We start from the raw sequence: 24,614 nt of genomic DNA, 5'->3' as shown, positions 1-24,614 counted from the left end.
CATATTATTATTTTTATACGTCTAAGGTAGACAGAGGTTCAGCCCAAATGGTAATTGTCGTACTGATTCGATACCAAACTGCTCGTAACATCAGCTGGAGCCATGCTGCCGTCCACCTGCCACATGGCATCATTCATTTATATTTGTGAATGAATAATCTGCAAAAAACTACGATATTTCCCTCTGCAGAGTAGTGGAGAAACGTTAAAAGCATACAGTAGCAGAAAATGGAAGTACAAGTACCTCAAAAACAGTAAATGCACTTAAGCACGAATACATAACATAACTAACTAGAAAATGCATTTCCTGCTGAAAATGGGTTGGAATGCTGAAAGCTGAAATGAATCTCAAAAACATTGCTGAAAATAGATATCCAATTTAAAAAAAAAATGGCAAAAACCTTAATAATTCAAAGAGTTTAAAGATTACAAATATGAAAAGTCATATCACACCTCTCCTGAAAGAGCTGAACATTTTGATATTTGAACAGTTTCTGTCGCTCAAAAAAATTCATCAGTGCTGATATTTGTAGGAGTATAAGTTTTAGTACAAGTATTATTCGTAGACGTATTAGTAGCATTAGAATAAGTACTAGTAGTAGTGATATTTGTAGTAGAAGTTGTAGTTGTAGTAGAAGTATTATTAGAAGTAGAAGTATTAGTAATTAGAAGAAGTAGTAGAAGACGTAGTGTCAGCAGTCATAGTAACAGCTGTAGTATTGGTCGTAGTATTTAATATCACAGTAGTAGTAGTAATAGTAATGGCAGTAGAAGATGTAGCAGTAGTAGTAGTACTAGTAGCAGTCTTACTAATAGCTGTAGTAGCATTACTACTTTTAGTAGCATGAATAGCAGTAGTAGTAGTAGCAGTTGTTGTATAAGTAATAGTAGTAGTGGTAGTAATAGCAGTAGTGGAAGTAATAATATTGATGGTAGCAGTAGTAGCAGTAATAGTAGCAACATCAAAAGTTATAGTCGAAGTAGCAGTAGTAGTAATACTATATTAGCAGCAGCAGTAGTAGTTGTCGCAGTATTAGTAAGAGCATTCATTTTTTTTAACAAAAAAGCCTAATTTTGAGCTTGTTTAAATACAGTTAATCCATGGGGCTTTTATTTTGAAAGGGTGGTGCTGGGTGGGGGAGAGGAGTCATAATCATAATGTCTGACACACATAAACAGAGGTTATTAAATGCCTGGCTTCATCACAAGCATTTCAATTTGAATTCACTCTTTGGGGCTTTTATTTTGAAATGGGGTGTGTGTGTCTGGGGGGGGGGGGGGTCCTCTAAAAGTCTCTAAGACCTGAATGACTGTATGAGAGAGACATAGACAGGGAGAGAGAGAGAAGAAAGAATTTGTGAGAGAGAGAGAGAGAGAGAGAGAAGAAAGAATTCACGAGAGAGAGAGAAGAAAGAATGAGTGAGAGAGAGAGAAGAAAGAATTAGTGAGAGAGAGAGAATAAATCATTTGTGAGATAGAAGAAATAATTAGTGAGAGAGAGAGAAGAAAGAATTAGAGAGAGAGAGAGAGAAGAAATAATTAGTGAGAGAGAGAGAAGAAAGAATGAGTGAGAGAGAGAGAAGAAAGAATGAGTGAGTGAGAGAGAGAAGAAAGAATGAGTGAGAGAGAGAGAGAAGAAAGAATGAGTGAGAGAGAAGAAATAATTAGTGAGAGAGAGAGAAGAAAGAATAAGTGAGAGAGAGAGAGAAGAAAAAATGAGTGAGAGAGAGAAGAAAGAATGAGTGAGAGAGAAGAAAGAATGACTGAGAGAGAGAAGAAAGAATGACTGAGAGAGAGAAGAAAGAAAGACAACTTTGAATCTTCTGAAGACTTCATTATTGATTTGTGGAGGACGATGCAGCAGTGATGTGAGAGTTTGGCAAAGAGAGCAACACATGAGGGCAGCAGTTGAGAGTATTGGGAAGGTGACTCGACCGGAAATGTTGTCTCTTGCTTGCTCTCTTCTGCAGTGGACCAAGGCTAGGCTGCATTCACACCAAAGAGGCCTTGCAGTGAAAATGCCGGTGCTCCCATTTATTTGAATTCACGCCTCGTGGTTGTATGCCTCCGACTCACAATGACCTTGGAACACCAAGTTGGATTGAATGGACCGCGTATGAGTTTGGTCCCCACTCCGTCTGTCCCGGATAACAGGATCAGGTCAACAAAACCTGCTGCCTTCAGGTCAAAGAGCCCAGCGAAACCTCCCAGTTCTGCATTACACCCTGGTGAGAACAAAACACCAACTACGGTCACGTTCACCGATTCTTCTTCTGAGTTTGTAGAGCTACTGAATTCATCCCAGTAAACACAATGAAAATGACAGCATTAACCACTACAATTACTAAAAATACAGCAATTTGTTTCTTAATGAGAAAATGGTTTCAGTCAGCTGCTTAATTCAAACAAGATTGTGAGTCTTATTTAATTGCACCACAACGTATTTTCTTTGTTTATGAGAATGAAGTCACCAGCGCGGGACGTTGCCTTGTCCAGGGGCTTGATCATGTCCACCAGCTTGTTTCCAGCAGCGATGTCCACTCCGCTGTCCTTACAGGTCAGACCTCTGTCAGAGACACAGTGAAAGACCACTCACTCAGCTGTTCCTCCCGGTGTTACGGTGAGGACCCGCCCACCGCTGGAGACCACGCCTCCCTCCTTCAGAGCTGTGCCGGTGTTACGTCCCTACTGGTTTCTGGACCTACTGGTTTTCCTTCCGTGCGTGTGTTGTGTTCGCTTAACAGCTGCAGCGGTTTTCTGCCTCTGTCGCCTGATTTGTCATCCATTCACAAACATATTGCTGGAGATCTAAAAGACACATCTCAAGGACCCAGTGCCGGGGCGGAACAAGAAAGCGCAGGCTAAGACAAGACACGCTTGCTCCCCCAGCCCAAGAGATCATCTTCCAAAATTAAGAAAGATGCCCAAAGATACCAAAAAGTATGCGAACCAGACAGGGTTGACCGCATATAACCACTTCGGAGAGCCTTGGGACATAGATAGCCATGGACTGGTTGTCTTAACCAACTCACATCTGAAGCCTCATATCTCCCGGTTCAGAAAGAAACTGGCGAGAGAGGCAGGCAAACTCTACCAAGAAGAACTCGAAGACAGCCTCAAAAAATATGAGAGAACACGCCATCGGTAGTGGTTACAAGCGGCGGAACATCAAGTCATTTTGCGGTGCTACATGTACCGATCGAAAGATATGGGGATGGCGAAAATCAGGACGCCTATCGGGACGACATAGAAGAGGCATTAGAAAAAGGTGTCACCCGAGCAAGCGAGATGTCCTACAAAAGAGTCGTCATATGCAACGACGGGGCCAGGTCCGGCAACCTACCATGGGAGGTAGCAGAAGAAGTGGCCATGCGAATTATGCGCCTCCTGATGAAAACTACCCACGGTTGGAGCAATATCCAAGAGTTGGTGATAGTCACCTCGGTGGCCCAATACCACGAGCGAAAAGAGAAAATACTGAGACCCCTCTACAAGACTGATGGGCCAAACAACTGGAGGGCAGGACAGCCAAAATACGAGGAAGACGAAGCCCCAGCTGTGAGAGCAGTTCGGCCACGGCTCCCGTCATCAGCAGGATTAAAGAAAGAAGCGGCAGAACAGAGGGGCTACCAGGAATCGACACCCGGACCCTCGAGACAAGAAGAGCGACATCCACAAGCCAGCTCAAGCCAGGAGAGACGTCCAAAGAAAAAAGATACTCCAATCACCTCTCCCCGAGAAGTAGCGGTGCAGACCGACGTGGAAACCTAAATGTCAATAAGATCACAGCATGGGATCACCAGCCCAGCGGAATCCGTCGGCTTGCAGAGAATGCACTACGAAGGAGGAGGATAAGGGTCCATAAGGTTCCTAAGTCCAGACCGGATCAGGGCAAGTCCCAGAACTCCGAAGAGAACACCAGAACCAACTCAGCCGGCCTCACCGTCCCCAGAACCAGAGAGGGAGGGCGAGGAAGAAACCGCAGCTCAAAGTTCAGATGAAGAAGACACGGTGCAAAGCCTGACTTCAATCGAATACGAGGCTCCAGGAGGAGTAAAAGACCTGAAGCAGGGAAGCAGAAAAGGCAAGAAGAACGCACTGCCCCTTCTTTCAGTGTACACGGCTTCGCAGAGAATCGCCAGAGATGACCAATATGGGCCCATGACCACCAAAGACGGAAGAAAAGCCTATGTTCCAGAGGTCAGCCAAACAGGTTATGATGTTCCAGGGACATGGTTGCGCGACCTCGAGGGAATGAAAGGAACAATGGTCTACGCAACAAAAGGAGAATGGGCAAATTTTCTGATGACCCCGACCTACGGCTCCCTCGCAAAAGCCACGGAGCTGACGGGTAATTTCCGCACGGGCTTTGTGGCAATCGTGTACGATGTCATGTTATGACGCCTGAAGAAAGCAGCCTACAAGCTGGCAACAGAGGAAGAAAAAGCGCTGAGGCAAGACATCTCGGACAGTGAAGACGAACAGCCAACTCAAGGGCAGGGCCACGCACAAAGCAGCTGCCTCACTACCGCTGAAGACAACGAGGGCTTAACAAAGATGCAAGCCTCCACCCAGAGCTTTGGCGAGTTCAAAAAGATCAAGGTGATGGTGGCGAACCGAGACCCAAAAGAATCGGTGCAAGAATATCTGACGCAAAAATGGCTTATGGTAAAAGCCAGCTCCACAAACGACGAAGCAAAGAGACTGTGGCTGGCCCATGTGACGGACCAACCGATGGGTCCTGAAGAAACCGCAGAACAGCACTACCGAAGATCAGTGCTGGAAGACTGCGAGGACGAGGAGTCACAAATCGACAAGGCAAGAAAAAGCTTAGAAAAAGGGCAAACTCTCACCCAGGCGTGGTACGCCTTGCGACAGGCGATTCCGCCAGAACGAAGTGTGCAAGCCCTTAGGAAGCTGACAAAGGGCCTAATGAATGGAACTAATGAATGGACCTGGAACACTCTCCCATCACACATAAGACAGAGCACCACATACAGGTTCTTCACACACAACCTCAAAGCCTGGCTCATTAACAACCAGGTGTGTCAGCACTAACAGTCTCATGCCTGCAATGTCCGTATGTAGCCTGCCTGTCTGTCTGTCTGCCTGTCTGCCTGTCTGCCTGTCTGTCTGTCTGTCTGTCTGTCTGTCTGCCTGCCTGCCTGCTTGTCTGTCATGTTTGATCCTGTGTCTGCAGGATTGTATTGCACAGCTCTGTTTGCTTGATTTTGTGTTGTTGTCTTTTTAAACAGTTTTTAAATGTTTAAATGTTTTTAGCGGCTTCCAACACCGTGCCCAGGGACAACGGTTGAAAATTAGCTTTTTTAGCTAACACTGTCACATTTACAGTCATGTTTTTATTAATGTGTGCTGTCGATTAATGTGAACTGTCCCTGTACAAATAAAATCTTAATAATAACAATAATAATGACATCGATTTCGTGACCCTAAACATCACCAAAAGTACCACAGAACAAATCCAAGAAACAGTAAGAAAGTGGGATTTGAAGAAAAAGCACTTGGAAGACAAAAGAGAGAGAGGAAGCCAACCGAAGCCGCCGGCTCCCAGGCCCTCGTATGACAATGCGAGACCCACCGAGGGACCCGGCCCTTCACAGACACCAAGAAGGCAGCCAGGGGGATTCCAAAGAGCCCCGCAAGGCTACCAGCGTGAGCCGGGATTCCAGAGGGGTCAGCAAGGCTACCAAGGCTACCAGCGAGAGCCGGGATTCCAGAGGGGTCCGCAAGGCTACCAAAGGGAGCAAGGTGCTCAAAGGCAAGAAGGGTTCCAGAGGCAGGGCGTTTACCAAAGGACCCCGCCTGACCAACAACAGGAGGGGCCACGGCCCCCACCAGCCAACAAGAGCGGTTTTCTCTCCTCCGAAGATTACAACAAGCTGACAACAGAGCAGAAACAGGCCCTTCGTGTCTCCCGCATGGAAGCTGGGAGCGAAGGGCAGAGAAAGTAATGGCTAAGCGGGCGCGGGTCACAGTGGATCATGCCTATTGGGTGGGGGACGACATATACACCAATGTGGATGGAATCCCCTATCAGGTATACTGGTGCTGAAGTGTCGATGACCCGCGAATGCCTTGAAACAAAAGGACACCTGACTGTTCAACTAGCCGACGGAACCATCAAAAAGATTCCATTTGGCGTCTGGAAAGGAGTTGTGCGGGCTCTAGGACCCTACAATTTGATGACAATAACGGACCTAAAAGAGCTGCATAGCAGCCCAGAAGTTCGAACCCCAATAAACCAGTGACTAGAAATCCTCGGGGCAAAACTAATCCAAATGGGATCGTTATCACGGGAGTGGTACAAACCAGTGGACATTCCAGAAGTGACCAAGCAAAAGATCGAAGAAAGCGACTTTTCCCCGGAGGGAAAAGAAATGCTAAAAGACATACTATCCTAAGCCGGAGTGGCTAGGTTCAAAAATGACTGTGGAGACATGGGTGCGAAGTACACCCACACCATAGAAGGGGGTGTACACCCGCCCGTCCGCCAATACCCCCTGAATCCAGGGGCAGTTGCAGAAATGGACCTGCTAGTCACGGAGCTCAGCGAACTAGGGCTGGTGCGTGAGGAGCCAAATCCCATCACCAACAGCCCAATACAGGCAGTCAAAAAGCCTGAGTCATCGGGAGGAGGATGGAGACCTGTTATCAACTTCAAGGCCCTCAACCGCAGGACTGTCGCCAACCGAGCCAGCCTGATCAACCCCCAAGGAACGCTGAAAACACTGAGACTAAAAAGGTACAAATCCTGCATAGATCTGGCAAATGGATTTTTCTCGCTGAGGCTAGCCAAAGCCTCCCAAGGTAAGACAGCGTTCACCCACAAAGGTAAAGCGTACGTCTGGGAACGGCTACCCCAAGGCTACAAAAACTCTCCGAATGTTTTCCAGCCGGCCGTAATGGACATGCTTGACGGCCTGGAGACAACCATATACATCGATGATGTATTCATTGCAGATGACACCGAAGAAGAACATCTACAAAAATTGAAAGTCACAGAACGACTAACAGCGGCAGGCTTGAAATTGAATCTAAAGAAATGCCAATTTGGATGATTCCAAGTGAACTACCTGGGGTTCCAGGTCTCCAACGACCTGGGACTCTCGGACGGATTCCGGGAAAAAGTGGAGCAGATCGACCCGCCAACCTCGCTGAACGAACTACAGAAGGTGCTGGGACTCTGCAACTACATTAGGGACCATGTCCCTAGCTACCAGAAGTATGCAAGACCGTTGTATGTAAAACTAAGAAGAGAAAAGCCAGAAGACGCCCACAAGAAGTGGGAATGGACCGCAACGGATCAAAACAGTTTGGAAAACCTGCGGACAGCCATTAAAGAAGCTTTGTGGCTGGAGCCACGAAGTCTGACAACGAAGCTGGTGGCGGAGGTCAGTTGCAACGACGACGACGCAGTGGTAAAAGTGTGCAACGAAGGCGGGGGAATAGTCACTCTGTGGAGCTACACCCTGTCCTCTGTGGAAAAGAAATATCCATCAGAAGAGGAGTTGGCAGTTCTGGCAAGGTATTGGAGCACCCTGAAAGACCTTGCTCAGGGGCAGGGCATCAGGGTCCTCACTCAAAGCCAGGTCCATCGATTCCTGAGAAAAGCCACGGTAGAAAGCACGAAGGCGATGAACGCGAGGTGGGGGCGTTGGGAAGACATCCTGCTGGACCCAGACCTCGATATCGGCCCTGCACAGCCCGTGAGTAAGAAAAAGACGACACAGGACGAGACACCGTCCGAACCGTTAGAGTGGACTCTATACACCGACGGATCGTGAAAAGGACAAGACGACAAAGCCTACTGGGGATTTATTCTCAAGCACAATGAGAAGGAGTGCTCCAGACAACGAGGCCAAGTCCCCGGCAGTGCCTAGACCGGGGAGGTGACAGCGATACTGGAAGGTCTGCTCGAGTTGGAGCGAAGAAGGGTAAAGCGAGCCAGGGTGATAACTGACAGTTATTACTGCGCCCAGGCCCTTAATGAAGACCTGTCCATGTGGGAAGAAAATGGTTTTGAGAGTGCTAAAAACAAGAAAGTAGCTCACGAAAACCTATGGAGAAAAATAGCCGAATTGCGGCTAACAATGGAGCTCAAGTGGTGCACCAGAAGGCCCACACGCGAGTAGGAACTCATTGGCAAGGAAACGAAGAAGTGGATTGTTTCATCCAGATGAGACGAATTGTCTTTGTTGGGATCGAGAAGTGGGAAGATTTGCCCAAAGGAAGGGTAGTCCCAGAAGAGAATGTGAAGGAAGTGGTGCAGGCAGTGCATGGTGCACTAGGACATGCAGGCACCGTTCCGACGGGAAGGGAACTGGAAAAGCAGCGACTCTGGATTCCTGAAAGAGAAGTCCGCAGAATCCTAAAAGACTGTGAGTTGTGTGGTCGATACAATGCAGGAAGCAGAGGACAAAGGGTGGGAGGACTCACCATTAAAAGTACCGTACCCTGGGGTTCTATCTGCATGGATGTGGCAGGACCCTTAGGGGTACCGGGTAAAAGCGGAGAAAAGTACCTGTTGGTGCTAGTGGACTCCATGTCAGGATATGTAACCACAAAAGCAGTAAGAAAAGCTAACAGCAACAGTGTTGTTAGCATGCTGGACCAAGTCTGTGGCTACTTAGGGGTGCCTAAGGTGCTCAGGACTGACAACGGAACGCATTTTCGCAATGCTAAGGTGGACCAGTGGTGTCAACAGCATGGGGTAATGAGGATCTACTCTCCCCCATACACCCCCCAGGCCAACGGGGTGGTGGAAAGGACCATTGGCTTGGTGAAAAGTTGGATTGGGAAAAATGCCAACACGAGAGAATGGAGCACTAAGACCCTGGACATCGCCAAGGCCCTGAACGACTGCTACCGAAGTGACAGGCCCTCCCCTGCGGAGGAGCTAATGCGCCGCCCCTTCACGTCACAAGAGGTGGGACGGGGCTCAGAAGATAAAGAACCCAAGCTTGAGCAAAAAGTGCCACTTCGAGTAGGACAGCGCGGCTGGATCAAGGCTCAGGTCGGTGCCTCTAACTCTGCAGTCAAAGCCAAGTACGATAAATCCGACATAGTTGTCAAGATATTGGACAGTAATACTGTTCAACTTAAGAAAAAAGGAATCCAAGGAGTAGGGCAGCTGAAGCCAGTTCCGTACTAACTCAAGAATGGCCACCAACATACAAGGTTTACCACCCTACGTCAGAGTGGCCAATGTCAAAGGGGTGGTTACCATGAGAAGGAGTACTACGGGGCTCTGGGCAGGAAGAGCCCTGAAGAAGTTAGGATATGCAAAGAAAGGATTTCTCTCAGAAGAAAAAGAAGTGTTGCTATGGAGAGAAATCAAGAATGACTGTGTGGTCTGCCTGCTGCCGACCACCCTAGCCATGGCATGGCAGGGACCCGGAAACAAGAAACCACTCCGGGTCACAGGAAAAAGAAAAGAATTTAACCGAATGCTCCACAAACCAGTGAAGGTTATGGATGCATATGTAGCGGTTCATGCCGTATGGAGATATTACCAAGGTTGCTCTTCGTCACCCAGTGGGATCTGCAGGGGACGAAGCTGAACCTAAAGGACTGTGTCTGCCAATGGGATGGACACAGGCTGCACCTCTGTGCGTCCTGCTCTCTGCTCCAGCAGAGCAGACTAATGGTGCAGGCTGGGACCGCCGATGGATGGCAGGTGAGAAAGTTCCTTCAGCCAATACAAACCCTAGCACCCACCTCATGGGAGGATGACAGTGCTGCAGCTCCTGTTGAAATGCATCAGCAGGGTTATCCATATCCAGGGCAGGGTTTTGTTGAGCCACTCCTCGTGCTGGGCATTAGGTAGGGGTAGATAGATGTTCTTATGAGTCTGATACTGTGGTTTGTTAACCGGAGTTATTACGAAGTAATTCTGCCCTTCGCAATAAAAGAACACATTCCAGAAGCACTTATCTAGGAGAGGGAGCTTGTTCGTTATACATTCCCTCGTCCATTTCCTGCTCCTATTTCTCCGAAGACTGTCACGCGGCCTGAATTGTGGCGGCAGCTGCCATTCTTTGGCCTCCTGGGCCGTAGGTAGTATGTCCTCTTCTTCCTCCTCGTGACATTGTCGGCTCGGCTGGTGATGTTGTGCTGCTGGTGGTTGGTGGTGTTACCTAGTGGCTTCACTTTAAACCGCAGGGGTTTACGTCGAGGCGGTGTGGCCTCGCAGGTGAGATTGTAGTGTCCCCAGAACATCCCTTCTGCCGGTGAAATCGTCAAACACGTATCATTGCGGTGGCTCGCTGCATATGTTACCTTGGGTTTCCAGTATCCCTCGTTCCCTTGCTCTGCCCATGAGACACATGCCCATGAACAGTACCAGCCTGGGACACCGTTTTTGGGGTAGATCCAATTACACTGTGCCCTTTTTTCTTCTTCTGCTTTCTTCATCACAATCGTAATCTTCATCTCCGCTCCCTGCGTAGATACATCATCTATTCTCCATGTCGAATTCTCTATTACTTTCTGGAATTCACCTGCCCAATCTGATCCCTCACCCGTCTCGTTGATTTTCTGTTCCCAGATAGTCATCCACGTGATGATGGTAGCTGTCAGGTTCGGTGCCGTCCTTCTTGGACTTGACTGGTTACGTGAGACCCAACGTCAAGGTCCAACTTGGGCGATGTGCTCCTCCATCCAGTGAAGTGGGAGAGAATGACCGTTCCAGATTCAACCGTCCAGCATGTCTGGTCGAACCTCTTTGTGGTAGTGTGGGACACCCTTACATGAGCGAGGGCCCATGGGACACTACCGTAGTAGTACAGTATAGCCAGGACGAGGCTCAATCCTGTTAGTACTGCTACCACTTTAGCCATTAAGCAAAACCATAATCGTTTTACATTCCGTGGTCGTTCACTTGATTGTTCCAGTCGCTTGCGTTTTCGTTTCAATGATGCGGGGGTTAAGGTTGAGGTAAATTCTTGAACCCTCCCATGTAGAAGTGGGAGATCCATGGTGCGGGAAGCTGCAGTGTGGTGACCGGTAGATCGAGGTCCGGAGGTGGAGCGGTGCAGCCGGAGCTGTGGCTCGGGGGAGAGTCAAGGTCGTACTGAACAATCTTACCCTTCAGGAGCCGGTGATATAGTACCGATGGGTGTCAGCCAATGCTGAAGTCCAGCCCCCTCCACACCCACCTGTAATAGGTGACTACTAACGAGAAGGGGCGTGGGAGGGGTCCAATGCAATCCCCGTCTTTGTCAGCACTCAACCCAAGCCATACGTACGCCTCCCTGTCCTTCGGGTGGGCGAGGTTCCGGACTTGAGCGAGAACTGCGTATAATGGCTGGCCGTCCTCCATCTGGAGCTCCGTCACTTTAGCCCACAAATCTGAGCGATTCACCTGCGCGTGCATCCAATTGCGCGATTTGGTAGGAGGCAAATCCCTCATGCGCAAGCCCGGTTCCGGGTTCGGTGGGCCTCGGCAGGTAGTAACTCACTGTATGCAACTGCATCTCCTGATTCTCAATAACACAGCGTTCTCTGTTTTTCACGTGGAGCGCTGTGCGGCACTGCATGATCGGGCTGTTGGTCCAAATCATATTCTCACCCAGCCAAAGATCAACATATTCGTCTTGCAAATAATCAGCATAGTTAGGACCCCACCGTAGCTTCAGCGTCTTGCCTTTCACGTTGAAGAAAGCGGTATTTAGGATCCAGGGGGACAGGTCAGGACAACAGAGGACCGGCTGCATCAGCCATGGAGAGGTCCACCTGACCATGGCTCTGTCGTACTGGAGATCCCATCCTGTGCGAAAAGTTCTCTGTAAGTCCGACTTCCCTGGTACCCGTAGGTCTGGGGAGCGCTTATATTCGCCATTGCTGCAGAAATAAGCGCCGGATCCACAGAATCCTTTTCGGCATGCAAAATCTCTTTTGGGTTTGTCTAAATAGACTTTTTCATTCGGCAATTGTAGATATGGCCTTTTTCGTGGTCGGAGAGACGGAGAGGTTCTTTTTCTTTTTCGTCCTTCTTTATTTGGTTGGTTTGGCAGTGACATGTCGACAATCAAGTTCCGTTTTCTAGCAACGATTCTTCTTAATCGCTGCTACTGCGATCCTTTCCTCCCCGCTTCAGTTTGCGGAATGACTTCCGTGACCAAGCGGTTAAACCCCTTGCATCTGCGAGTGGGTCTGGAGGTCCTCAACATCACCATGACGCGCATTGTGTGGGCTGGCCAGGTAGGCGTTGCCGCTCTAGCCGGCCATAGGTCCCTCCGGGACAGTCTGAGTACAATTGCATTAGAGAGAAGGATAAAAGTTGCCCCTTTTGGCCCGGACCTAACGGTCAGAAGGAGTGCCGCTAAAAATCGGGAGGGGTCATAGTCCCGTAGGGCAAGGTGGCAGGTGTCAGGTGGGCGAACGGCGTTCCCTTGGGACCTCTGGTCAGCGAGTTATGATTTTCCAAAGTTTTTGACCTGTTTGCCCGAATGTCCCTTTATGTTTTGCGACCACCAGGGGGCGAGCGCCCAAAACCCGTTTGGGAACAAAACTGCCATTCGGGACGGCCATTTGGCCTACAAAGGGACATTGCGGGAAATGTCCCCGGAATGGCAGAATAGGCCCCATGTCACCGGGGACACAAAGGGACATTTGGGGGGCCGAATGGGTCAAATTGGGCCATTTGGGGGGACGAATCGGACCGAAAGGGACATTCGAGGGCCACCTCCGCGGACTTCAGGATTGACATTTTAAACTGCCATATCTCTTCAACCGTTCAATATCTCGCCCTCAAACATATATCACAATATTTTTGGGACAAAAGTTGCCATTCAGGCAGTATGGTGTTGGGTGACATGAAATGTACTTGTGCAATTTGATCTAAATGTGCTACAGCCACCAAATTTGGTACACAGGGTCTTCATATGAACACACACACCAAGTTTGGTGGGGCTAGCCCCTCAAATTGTGAAATGTTGGTGTCTCAGGCAAAGTGAGGCAATGTCATTGAATTTGCCCAAAAATTAAAGTCATCCGATTTGCTTGAAACTTTGCACACCTGTTTGGCTGTTCCCAGGTATGCCCCCTCATAAGTGTCAACCTCCTAGCCCAGAGCCTACTCCAGATATTGTTTGGGAGGTCTGGGAACAGAAGGGCTGATCGGGTTGGGATTTTTGGACTAAACGAGACCCCAGTCATATGTAGGTGAAATGTCCCTTTCTGAGTCATAAGGATGATATGGCCTTCAACAGTCTTTTCTCTCAAAATGTACACTTTAATTCAAAGTAGGGATTTGATTCCTTTTCCCCTTTACAGATGGGCTTGTCAATATGAATTCCCCCAAATTTAGCGGTCGTAGCTGAAAGATAAGGTCCCCAAACACAGCCCCAAAGGTCAAAATTGAGGCATATGACCTCATCTTTCGGCCTGTTTTGGCAAGTGAGAAACGGGCCATTAAATCGTCGTGAAAGGTTGAAACTGCCGGATTTTTGCATAAATCAGTCGCCTGTGATAAGGTGATGCAGGATCTAAAGCGAGATATCTGTAGACCCTTGGGAAAGCTAACTTCCGGTAGCAGCATGCTAACGACTGGAATCCAATTTCACCTTGAAGAGGTTCCTCTTGTGTCCATCATATGTCAATTATGGAATGATAAGCCAGTTATAAGTGTTTGTATTGCACCCAACAGAAACAGCAACATGTACACATCATTAAGAGTCTTTTAGTTCATTAAAAATACTTTAAAGCAAGATAGAGGAATACATTGTTTTTGTAACTTAAGAGAGGGTCGTGTAGGTTAAATGATCCAAATCTAGAGGTCGTAGCTGCAAGTTAAGGTCCCCAAAAACAGCCCCAAAGGTCAAAATTGAGGCATGTGACCTCATCTTTTGGCCTGTTTTGGCAAGTGAGAAACGGGCCATTAAATCGCAGTGAAAGGTTGGAAGTGCCGGATTTTTGCATAAATCAGTCGCCTGTGATAAGGTGATGCAGGACGTAAAGCGAGATATCTGTAGACCCTTGGGAAAGCTAACTTCCGGTAGCAGCATGCTAACGACTTGAATCCAATTGAACCTTGAAGGGGGTCCTGTTTTGTCCATCATATGTGAATTTTATCAAAGAAGGCCATTTACAAGTGTTTGAAAATTGACCAATATTAAAAAGTGGTCAAAATCCAGATTTTACCAGTCTTTTCTCAAACTTTTTATACTTTAAAAAGGGGTAGGGTTTTAAATCCTTTTCTGCTTCAAAGAGGGGCTCGTCACCATTACACACCTATAATATGGGCCTCATAGCTGCAAGTTAACATCCCCAAAAACAGCCACAAAGGGCTTAATTGGGGCCTTATTCGCTTATCTTTTGCCATATGCAAGAATGGCCATAACTTCTCAAATATGGGTCCTAGAACCCCCAGATTGTGCACACACATTGTGGACAAGGCATACAATAAGACCACCTGAAAAATCCCTCTAGATTATCTAGAACTGATTTTTGCCTGTATCAAACTCAGACTTCAGCATGGGGTACACGTCCCTAAGCTGTACACCCTGTCGTACTCTTGATGAGATCAGACCAATTTTTACTTCTGAATATGTCAGAGCCCTGCTTTTTTAATATGTTGTAGACAGGCCCCAATGAGGCACATTCAAGTTGGATGGGACTCCCTAGCACTTAGCATGCCTGCGCGGGAAGAGGGGCAGTTGGCCTAGATTTGAATGGGGCATTTTGAAGGATAAAATGAATGGAAAGTGATTACCTAAATGGCCATCCTTCAACTTGTCATAACTTCTCACAACATGGTTGAATTTGATGGGAGATTGCGTGACAACATTCCCCTTGATGACGTGAATGGGAAAATTGTGCAATAGAACCTGCAGACCCTCTGGAAAGCTATCTTCTTTTAGCAACGTGCTAATGCTACAAAACCAATCAATCCCAGTAGAGTGTTCAATTTTGTCCAAGAATTGTCAATTACATGTCAAAAATGTCATTTATTTGTGTTTTTAGGGGCCGGAAAAAAAATCTCCTGCCGACACCAAAGAGTGAAAACTGACCTTTGTCCGAAAAGGCCCATTTTCCAAAAAGGGACATACCGACTACATTTGAATGGAAAGTATTGAATGTCATAACTTCTCAGAAAAGGGTTGGAACTGTGTTGTAATTGAACGAAACACTCCCCTTGATGACTTGAATGAGCACATGGAGCAGCAAATCTGCAGATCCTCTGGAAAGCTATCTCCTGTTGGCGGCATGCTAATGACCAGGACTCATCTTTCGGCCTGTTTTGGCAAGTGAGAAACGGGCCATTAAATCGTAGTGAAAGGTTGGAACTGCCTGATTTTTGCATAAATCAGTCGCCTGTGATAAGGTGATGCAGGATCTAAAGCGAGATATCTGTAGACCCTTGGGAAAGCTAACTTCCGGTAGCAGCATGCTAACAACTTGAATCCAATTGCACCTTGAAGAGGGTCCTCTTGTGTCCATCATATGTCAATTATAGAATGATAAGCCAGTTACAAGTGTTTTTATTGCACCCAACAGAAACAGCAACATGTACACATCATTAACAGTATTTTAATTCATTAAAAATACTTTAAAGCAAGATAGAGGAATACATTCTTTTTGTAAATTAAGAGAGGGTCGTCTAGGTTAAATGATCCAAATCTAGAGGTCGTAGGTCCAAGTTAAGGTGCCCAAAAACAGGATCAGGGGCCAAAATTGGTGCAATTGGTGCAATGTGTAAAAATTGACCATAATTCGGGTAAGGAAGGTTGAAATTGCCTGAATATTGCACCACACACTCCCTCCGATGAGTCAAGTCAGCATGGCAAAGGATAAGTCTGTAGCCCTTTGGGAAGTGTTTTGTTTTTTTCAGGAACATTCCGACATGTTTGTGGCATCATATGGTGATACGTGATCCGTTTCCATGTTTTCCAAGGCTTTGGACCCGAAAGGCAGAAAACGCCCCATTTGGCCATGCCCCGCCCATTTCCATGTTTGGCAGCTTGACCGGTCCATTCCCCATCCATTTCCATGGTCTCCACCCGAAAGGCACAAATCGCCCCATTTGGCCATGCCCCGCCCATTTGCATGTTTGGGAGCTTGACCGGTCCATTCCCCATCCATTTCCATGGTTTCCACCCGAAAGGCACAAATCGCCCCATTTGGCCATGCCCCGCCCATTTCCATGTTTGGGAGCTTGACCGGTCTATTCCCCATCCATTTCCATGGTTTCCACCCGAAAGGCACAAATCGCCCCATTTCGCCATGCCCCGCCCATTTCCATGTTTGGCAGCTTGACCGGTCCATTCCCCATCCATTTCCATGGTTTCCACCCGAAAGGCACAAATCGCCCCATTTGGCCATGCCCCGCCTATTTCCATGTTTGGGAGCTTGACCGGTCCATTCCCCATCCATTTCCATGTTTGGGAGCTTGACCGGTCCATTTCCTCCATTTCCATGGTTTCCACCCGAAAGGCACAAAACACCCTTTTTGGCCTGGCCCCTCCCACTTTGGTCAGCCACTGGTCAAGGGCGCGCTCTATAGGATTTGACCACTGACTACACATTCTGCCCTCAACGGCCCAAGTTTTCCCAAAATTGTCTATAAGTGCCGACGCGACTGGTAGGAGCGCCCGGGGCCAGGACTGGTCTCTCTGCCGAGCGCGCTCAGACCGGAGGAAGCAAGGTAGACGTCGGGAGTAACGGCAGTTAGCGGAGCCAGGCGAGTTCCCTCGCAAGAACACCAGCTCGACAATCTTTTAATAGAGAGCTGAGTCAGTAAGTAGCCCCGTATCGGGCCAGAAGTACCCCAGGATCTAACAATACACATGACAAATAAATGTCTTTGTGATCATCACATTGTATCATCTCATTTATTTGGCAAGGGTTTCGCCTGTTCAACTCCGCGATGACGCCGGCGTCCTCGATCCCCTCCCCTTCCGTTCCTACGGCTTGATTGCGCAAACTACGTCACAAAACATGGCCGTGTTTGGTATCCCAGCATGCCCAAAATCAGATCAATTAATACTGCAACCAACAAACGCTATCATACAATTGTATATGCCTAATACCTAAAGTCAAATGAATAAAATGGATGAGGATGTATGTATGCAAGTATGTGTGTGTGTGTATGTGTGTGTGTGAAGAGGGAGGAGCCTTAAGGAACTACAGCTAAAACCTACCAAGATGGCGGAGTCGCGTGACGTAGACAAAATGGCGGAGAGGTTGCTGTATGTAATCACGTGTGCCGGCGCAGCACGTGTGTGTGTGAGGCAATCGATTGCAAGGGGCTTTCCCAGGGGCCCTGCCGATGTGTGTGTAGGTTAAGAGAGAGAGGGAGAGAAGAGAGAGAGAAAGAGGGGGGGGGGTCAACTCTGCTGCGGTGTCTTCTGACGATGAGAAAGAAACAGGAGGGAGAAATCGACATGAATCAACTCTGTTGTGATGTTATAAGGAGCATGAGGACGCTGGTTTTATCATGCATAAGTATACCGTTGTCGTCTTTGAACCACCGGCAGCTTATGCAGTGATAAGCCACGACTCTCAGCTCATTCACAGAGTTGAGTTAATGAAGAGAGAAATACCACACGAAGTGAAATAAAATGAATGAAAATAATCCCCAAACAAAACAGATATTTATCACTGCAGTGAGATGAGCATATTGTTTCTTATCACACCTCTCAAGTGACAATACACAAACTCTGCATCCACTCGCAGCGACGGATCTAATGCAGACAGTTACAGCTGTTAAGTACAACAATACAGCGGAGCATGTGGTCCGCGATGGATTACGCAACACCTTGATATCACGCGAGAGTAACTTAACACGACAAAAACACGGGAATAATAACACATAAATGAATAACCTGAATTAAACGTAGGTTATATTAAGCTAAGCTATGCCCAGACGCCATGAACTCTTATTTTGAGATGCTTCGGAGCAAGGTAAGAGTGTTCGTGGAAGAGTTGTCCTTTTTCCTCGAGAGGAAGGGGGGCTGCTTCTCAGCGCGGCGTTTGAGCTGGCGCTGTTTCGGTCCGTCGTGGCGCAGCTCGCTCTGGAGCAAGCGCAGGTCCGATCTGTTCTCGCTGCAGAGAGGACAGGCTAACTTCGGGTGAGGCGGCGTGTCGGCACGTCTTCCCGGGAATCGTCGGAGAAGGAGTGAGGCTTAGCGTCTTCCTTCGGCCGGAATGTGTGCACAAAAAGAAAAAGCGGAGAAACAGATCGCGGAAGTAATTCGTTCTCGCGGGAAAAGGGGGCCTTACTCAGAATAGAAACGGCAGTTTCGACCAGCGAAATGGCTTGTGACCTGTCAGGGTTTGAGGAGGGTTGAAGCGTGATGCTGGGGGGGAAAGCTGTATTGTAACTGAGCGTCTCATGGATAACAGTAATATCTCTGGTGTCTTCAATTGATAACCTATGCGGTCCCGCGGCCCTCGCGGCACACAGGTGCAAAACTGAAAGTTTTTCGCGGCCCTCTAGGTGGCGCTCGCGGCCCAATCATGGGCCGCGGCCCAATGGTTAAGAATCACTGCTTTAAACCACAGCATGTTGAACTTGGGGACCCAAAGGTATGACTCACCTCACTCTGTATTACAGTATCACTTCCATCTTGTACAAACTGCCTTCGGTTATTTAAAACAAAAAATTCGTACAATTCAAGCATATTTTGAGCTTAAATACCAGTATTTTACATGAGGCTATAATGACATGTTTTTCTTCTAAAAGTTCAAACCTAAATAATGATTCTGATTGTGGAAGCAGATAAACTGGCCTTTATGGGAGTTAAAAGCAACATTATCCCTCCAAAATGTACCACTATCTATCTGTCATTATATGGCTTTAGCGTCACATTGTCCAAAACATCTATTTTTCATCTACTGCATCACTCTACTAAAATGTTAAAGCATCAACTTAAGGTACTTTTCAACAAAATAAAGTAAAATACCTTTGAAAGCAGCTCAAATATTATTGTGTGCACACCCACAAAACAAGCTGAGCCACTGAAAAGGCAGAAATGAAACAATGAATGGCAACGTCTCACTCTCTTCTACCAGGACATGTTTATTGACAGCGACAAATAACAGGAGTCACAAGTGTTCCACAGGTACGTACAGAGAGTAGGGTTGTCACGATACCAAAATGATGACTTCGATACAATACTGATAAGTATCACGATACACAATACTTACGATACGATACCAGAATTCAATACAATACCACAAATACGATACTGGTATATTTATCTACACTAGTAATAAATAAAACATCTGTACGGTTCCATTTTTTACCAGCTTGTTCCTGTCCATCTTTTTGAACACTTAACAAGTGGCATTAATATTAGTATTAGCCTACAGCAAGATATTAATGAAAACTACATGGTGCTGTGATTGCTGCCGACTGTCTGATTGTCTGTGGGAGTGGGTGGGTAAACAGTGCTTCATTTACTGCATAGTGAGTTTGATATTTTCACTTCATATTTTATCTTAATTCATGGAATAATTATTTTTCCTTCACTAAAAATAATTAGCTCAAGATCCAACCTCAGGCTCCACCAGCATGGAGCCATTTTGCATCAATTGTTTCATTTAGTACACGCTTGTGTGCATTGTGACCTCATCATATAGGCTTGTCCTCAAACTAAGGCTACTCGTGTTAGCCGTCTATGGCTGAGCTTGGGGCTGTTCATGTTTATAATCACATTTGCTTACCCGTCGTTCTTTGAACTCTTTAAAAAGTCTCTCTGAAAGGTGCTTTGCCATGTTAGACGTGTTGCCTCTCTGCTGGCCGAAACAGAATCATAAAGCTATATATATTTAAAATTAAAAATATATATATATATATTTTTTAATTTTATTTCATAATTTAATAATTTTTCTTAAATAAATTACATGCATTATAATTTATAAAAATATTTTTCCCCTGATCTTATTTTCTCATTGCACAGCTACTGTCTTCCTCAGTTGCTCTCAGATCTCACCTCTGTGTCTCCATGTAAGAACAGAGCAGAGGCCTGCAGACTCTCACCTGCAGCCAGTGCAGATTAAAGTACATGGGGACGATATTGTTGATTGTCATCATGTTCAACCAATCAGATCTTTAGTTTGACATGTTGGGTGTAGTCTTTGACGTGTCAGCGGCTGCTAGCAGCCTATAATGACGTCAGCATTACATGCCGCTCAGTGTCCACGTGAGCTTTGCCGTGAGGTGCAGAGTGTGCTGTGATTGGTCAGTGGGCGAGCACATGACTATCGTGAACCGAAACTTAACAGCCAATCAAAATGCATCGTGACAGTTGAGCTGCACCATGACACAAGGTGCTGAGCCGAGCAAAGACATTGCAGAGCAGTATGATCAATGTTCATGTTGTAAAATCCTGATAATCTCTTTGGGTTGTGGCTTGTCATTAAGGAATGATGTGGATCCCTCAGCCAGACCATCTGAGAACATTATATTTTCCTGAATTTAGGCTTTTGCGTTCTCTAAAAGAATCAAACGACTCGTACCGAAGATGTACATAGTTACAAACACCGTGAAATAGCCGTAGGGCATGGATTTTCTTGAGGGAAAGCCACTGACGAGAGAAAGCAGAATTACACCATCACTGAACTTTGGACTAAAACACAACAGAAGAAGAAAAAAAACAAAAGAAGACCTAACAGCTTTAGCTTTAGCAGCCTAACCATCTGAGGAGCTTTCACAAAAAATGCCAAGCCTCTTGCATTTTGAAAAAAGACACATCCTTTAGGATATATTTACGTAAAAGCTCTGTCAAATATTCTTTTTTTTTTCACCTATGTACAACACATGACAACATCAGAGAGAACAGCAATCAGACCAGGAAACCAAACATGGTTTTGAGGGAAAAAAAATGCATCACAGGCCGATCTGAGACCTGGATGAATATAGAAAGGTAACATTAAAAACATCCATGATACACATACTGATTTATTTCTCATCGGCAGACCTTAACTCTGTTGGTCCCGTGCCTTGAGTCCCACTATACACATAGCAACAATTACATGACACCACTCAGGGCATTTGTGGCCTTGATCTAGTTTTTTTCATTACTAAAGCTGCACACCACAGCGCACATCGGCATATGCAGTTTGAACACAGATGACAAAAACATACTTATGCACACACTGTTAGAGAATGAGCGTCAACAATATTCAGAGTTAACAGAAAAGAAGTCCCTAACAATGGCATCAATGCACATGTGTGGTATTATGCTGTATACTTCCTGCAACACAAACCATGATGCCCTTCAGAAAGCATTATTCATCAAATATCAAATTCCTCTTAACAATGAATCCCCAAATCCTGTTTGTTACAATGTTTATCCCTTGAAATGTTAGTGGGAGTGAATGCCTCTTGCTCTTGTGATGACCCCTCCCTTCCACGAGGGGTCTGTGTCTGTTCCCTCTCAGGTTGTCTTGCAGGATGTTGATCGGCAGCTAACGAGCCCCACCTGAGCCTGCTGGGTTGGTCCCAGCTATAAAGGCTGCCCCTCTTCTTTGGCTGGCCCCTCCCCTCTCTGACTCCTGTGTGGAGGACCTGGCTGGCTGCTGCCTTGTTTTGATTGTTTATTTAGTTTGGCTTAGTTAGTTGTACTTTAAATAAATGTCTATTTATTACTTCATAACTCGTCTTGTCTCCCTCATCTTACGACTTTTTGAGCCGGGTCGTGACATATGGGGGCTCGTCTATTTCTGGTTGGTGTCTGCATTCACTTCAAATCAGTAGCAGCTGTAACCTGGTAGGCAGGTGCACCTCGTTGAAGTGAGTGAGATGAGCAATCTGGTTGTTTGGGAGGCAAGTGGCTGTTCTCATGTTTGGTTATTGTAGCAGCTGTAGTGATCAGTGTTTAAGTCACTGAGCATGTGTTACGCTGGTGGGTTTTTGCGGAACAGAGTTTAGGTCAGGCATGTCCAAAGTCCGGCCCTCGGGCCAATCATGGCCCGAGGTCAGATTTGATATGCATTATTTATGGCCCGCCAGCACAGTCAAAACGGAATGAATAAATCATACAAATTCAACATGAGACTGTTGCCTTGTTTAAGGAATATAATGTAAAGAGACACTACGAGACCAAACGTGCTAATGCTACAACTAGCTATCAGAGAGCGACCGAGCTAGAAAAGTGACGCAACTCCAAGATAACTTGGCTACACAGCAGCGTTGCTTTTCACATGAAAACACCATCAAAGTAAGCTGCGGAGTGGCCGTGGTAATTGCTAAACATGAGTTTATCAAAGACTGTGTTATGAAAATAGCAGAAAACATAATTGCCCCGAGAAGAAGACAGAGTTTGCTAATGGTTGCCTGGCTCGTAACACTGAAGAGCTATCATCAGATACGAAGAGACAACTTGATTTTTTTCGTTAGCCTGTTTCATGTGTGTTGAACTTAAATGTGAGACAACTTTTCATCACCCTCACTAAGTCATATTTAAGATTGTCTTGAGCTGAGAATATTGATCGGTTTCGATGTAATTAGCTTTTAGATGGCTTGTTCTTTGTGTTATCTGACTTTCAAAATGTGAAAGGCAGAATAGTTGAGATTTGGTCACACATGAATGCTTACATTTGGTTACTTTGCTATTTGCTGTCATTGAAAATAAAATGATAAAATAACAATGTATGTATAGGCTACTTGTATTGTTTAAAATAATGTCAGCAGGGACTGTTCGCCCTTGGGCATTTTCACATTATCAAATCTGGCCCTCTTTAAAAAAAGTTTGGACACCCCTGGTTTAGGTGGTCCTGTATACACTGAGTAAATTGCTGTTCTGTCCCTGTTAGGCTGCAGCGCGGAGTCCCTTTGGAGGTTGTTGGGGGGTTTCTGTACCGTGGTGTTAAAGTGGTTGGAGCGGTTGTCTCGGGGGCACGTCCGAGGCTGCAGGTGGGCGGCCAGTTCCTGGTTGCTTTACCGAGCCTGCGGGTTTTAGTGCACAAGTACCCACCACAAGTAGCACCTGAAGACTAGGGGGAGCTTAATTAGTCTCTGGTTAGGCAGTCAGAGGGACATGGAGGCAGTGATGTTAGCTATGTAAGGGCTGCTCTTGCTGTTAGGTGTTAAATTCTGTTCCTGGTTTTATTGAGGGAAACTAGTTTCTGGTGTTTCCTGATAACTGCATGTTTTGGTTTCTGGTTTTGTATTCTGGTGATCATGTTCTGGACTCTGTAACAAGAGCATTGCACAGCCTGTTGGGTGTCTGGGTATTGGACCCAGTTACCTTCCAGGTGGAGCCTGAAGACTGCTGCTGCACAGTGTGCAGCAGGTATTCATGGTTCATCGGGTAAGCAAGTGGGTATTAAAAGGAGGGATGTGGTGAACAGGTTTTTTGTATTTGTGCGGTGACAGACAAGTTGGTAACTTGGCCTGTCACCTTCAGGAACATAAGCGCTACAGCTCATGCCTTGGTTGGGTGAGCTGACTTGTAGTTGGGTTGGGTTTCCTCTCATGAGCCCCACCTGAGCCTGCTGGGTTGGTCCCAGCTATAAAGGCTGCCCCTCTTCTTTGGCTGGCCCCTCCCCTCTCTGACTCCTGTGTGGAGGACCTGGCTGGCTGCTGCCTTGTTTTGATTGTTTATTTAGTTTGGCTTAGTTAGTTGTACTTTAAATAAATGTCTATTTATTACTTTATAAGTCGTCTTGTCTCCCTCATGTTACTTTTTGAGCCGGGTCGTGACACTCTCCTGAAGCAACACAACTGAAGTCAGCTAGCTTGACGCGGCAATGCTTCAGTCCAAGTGGGGGCTGATGTATCATTATTTAACTGCATGAAAGTCCGATGTAGGTTGTAAATCAAAAGTTATGAACCAAAGCGGGATGAAAAAATAATAAACAAAATACAATCATCTCTTTCCCATTTTCTTCCTTCAGCGGCAGCTTCCTGTGGTGGAAAAAAAGCAAAGAAAGAGAAAAACCAGAAAATGATTTGAGATTTGCACATTACAGGAACTCAAAGCACACACACAATATGAATATTAATCAATAAGGAAGTGGATATAGCTCATCACTGCCAGAGGGGGGTTCCCCGTTGGCTGATTGCTGGATGGTAAAGTTGCTGCAGAGGAACCAATTTCATGTCCCATTAGCTTCATGCAAACCCAGATTGGACGTAGGTTTTCTCAACATATGGGAAGGTCTGGCCGCCTGATCTTCCCTCTCTTGAGTGTGGATGCCAAATCAAGGACACCGCTAATGCATTCAGTGAACCAACATAACATATTTTTTCATTAAAAAGTTGATCCGCTGGGGGAAGTAACTGCTGTCAGTAAATTTGAATGCAACACACTCTGCTGCCCCCTGTGTGATATTTACTCCTCTGTTTCACTGAACATGACACATTCCCATCTCATCAAAAGCAACACTCCAAATCGACTGGAAGAGATGTGATGTTGGATCCTGCGTTTCTTACACTCTGGTTTGTTAGGTTCAGTCTCATCCCCACAGGCAGTGTCACTTTGCATGCAGACCTATGGAGAATGACAAAATGTAATTTAATTATAGGTGATGACAGATTTTTCCAGTTTATTATAAATACATGATACGTGTTGTATTAGATTGTGATTCCACTCATCAAAAACACTGATTCACAAACTGATGGCAAGAAAAATATTCAGATTCATA

The 24,614-nt window shown here is 46.3% G+C and overlaps 1 protein-coding gene across 1 annotated transcript in view; it reads right to left on the bottom strand.

The window, feature by feature from the left end:
• Positions 1 to 10,944: 10,944 nt before the first annotated feature.
• The window catches only part of LOC306797448 (neural cell adhesion molecule 2-like), a gene marked incomplete at both ends in the record, with an annotated part of 117,008 nt that continues 103,338 nt past the window's right edge, over positions 10,945 to 24,614 (bottom strand). Inside the window, one exon of the mRNA XM_079296814.1 lies at positions 10,945 to 11,106. Within this exon, the coding sequence (XP_079152940.1) occupies positions 10,945 to 11,106 (162 nt within the window). The remainder of the gene's footprint in view (positions 11,107 to 24,614) is intronic.

Source organism: Melanostigma gelatinosum (assembly GCF_949748355.1).
Source record: "Melanostigma gelatinosum genome assembly, chromosome: 24".
NCBI lineage: Eukaryota > Metazoa > Chordata > Actinopteri > Perciformes > Zoarcidae > Melanostigma > Melanostigma gelatinosum.
Note: the sequence above shows the minus strand (reverse complement) of the source record. Positions and strands in the feature narration are given on the sequence as shown.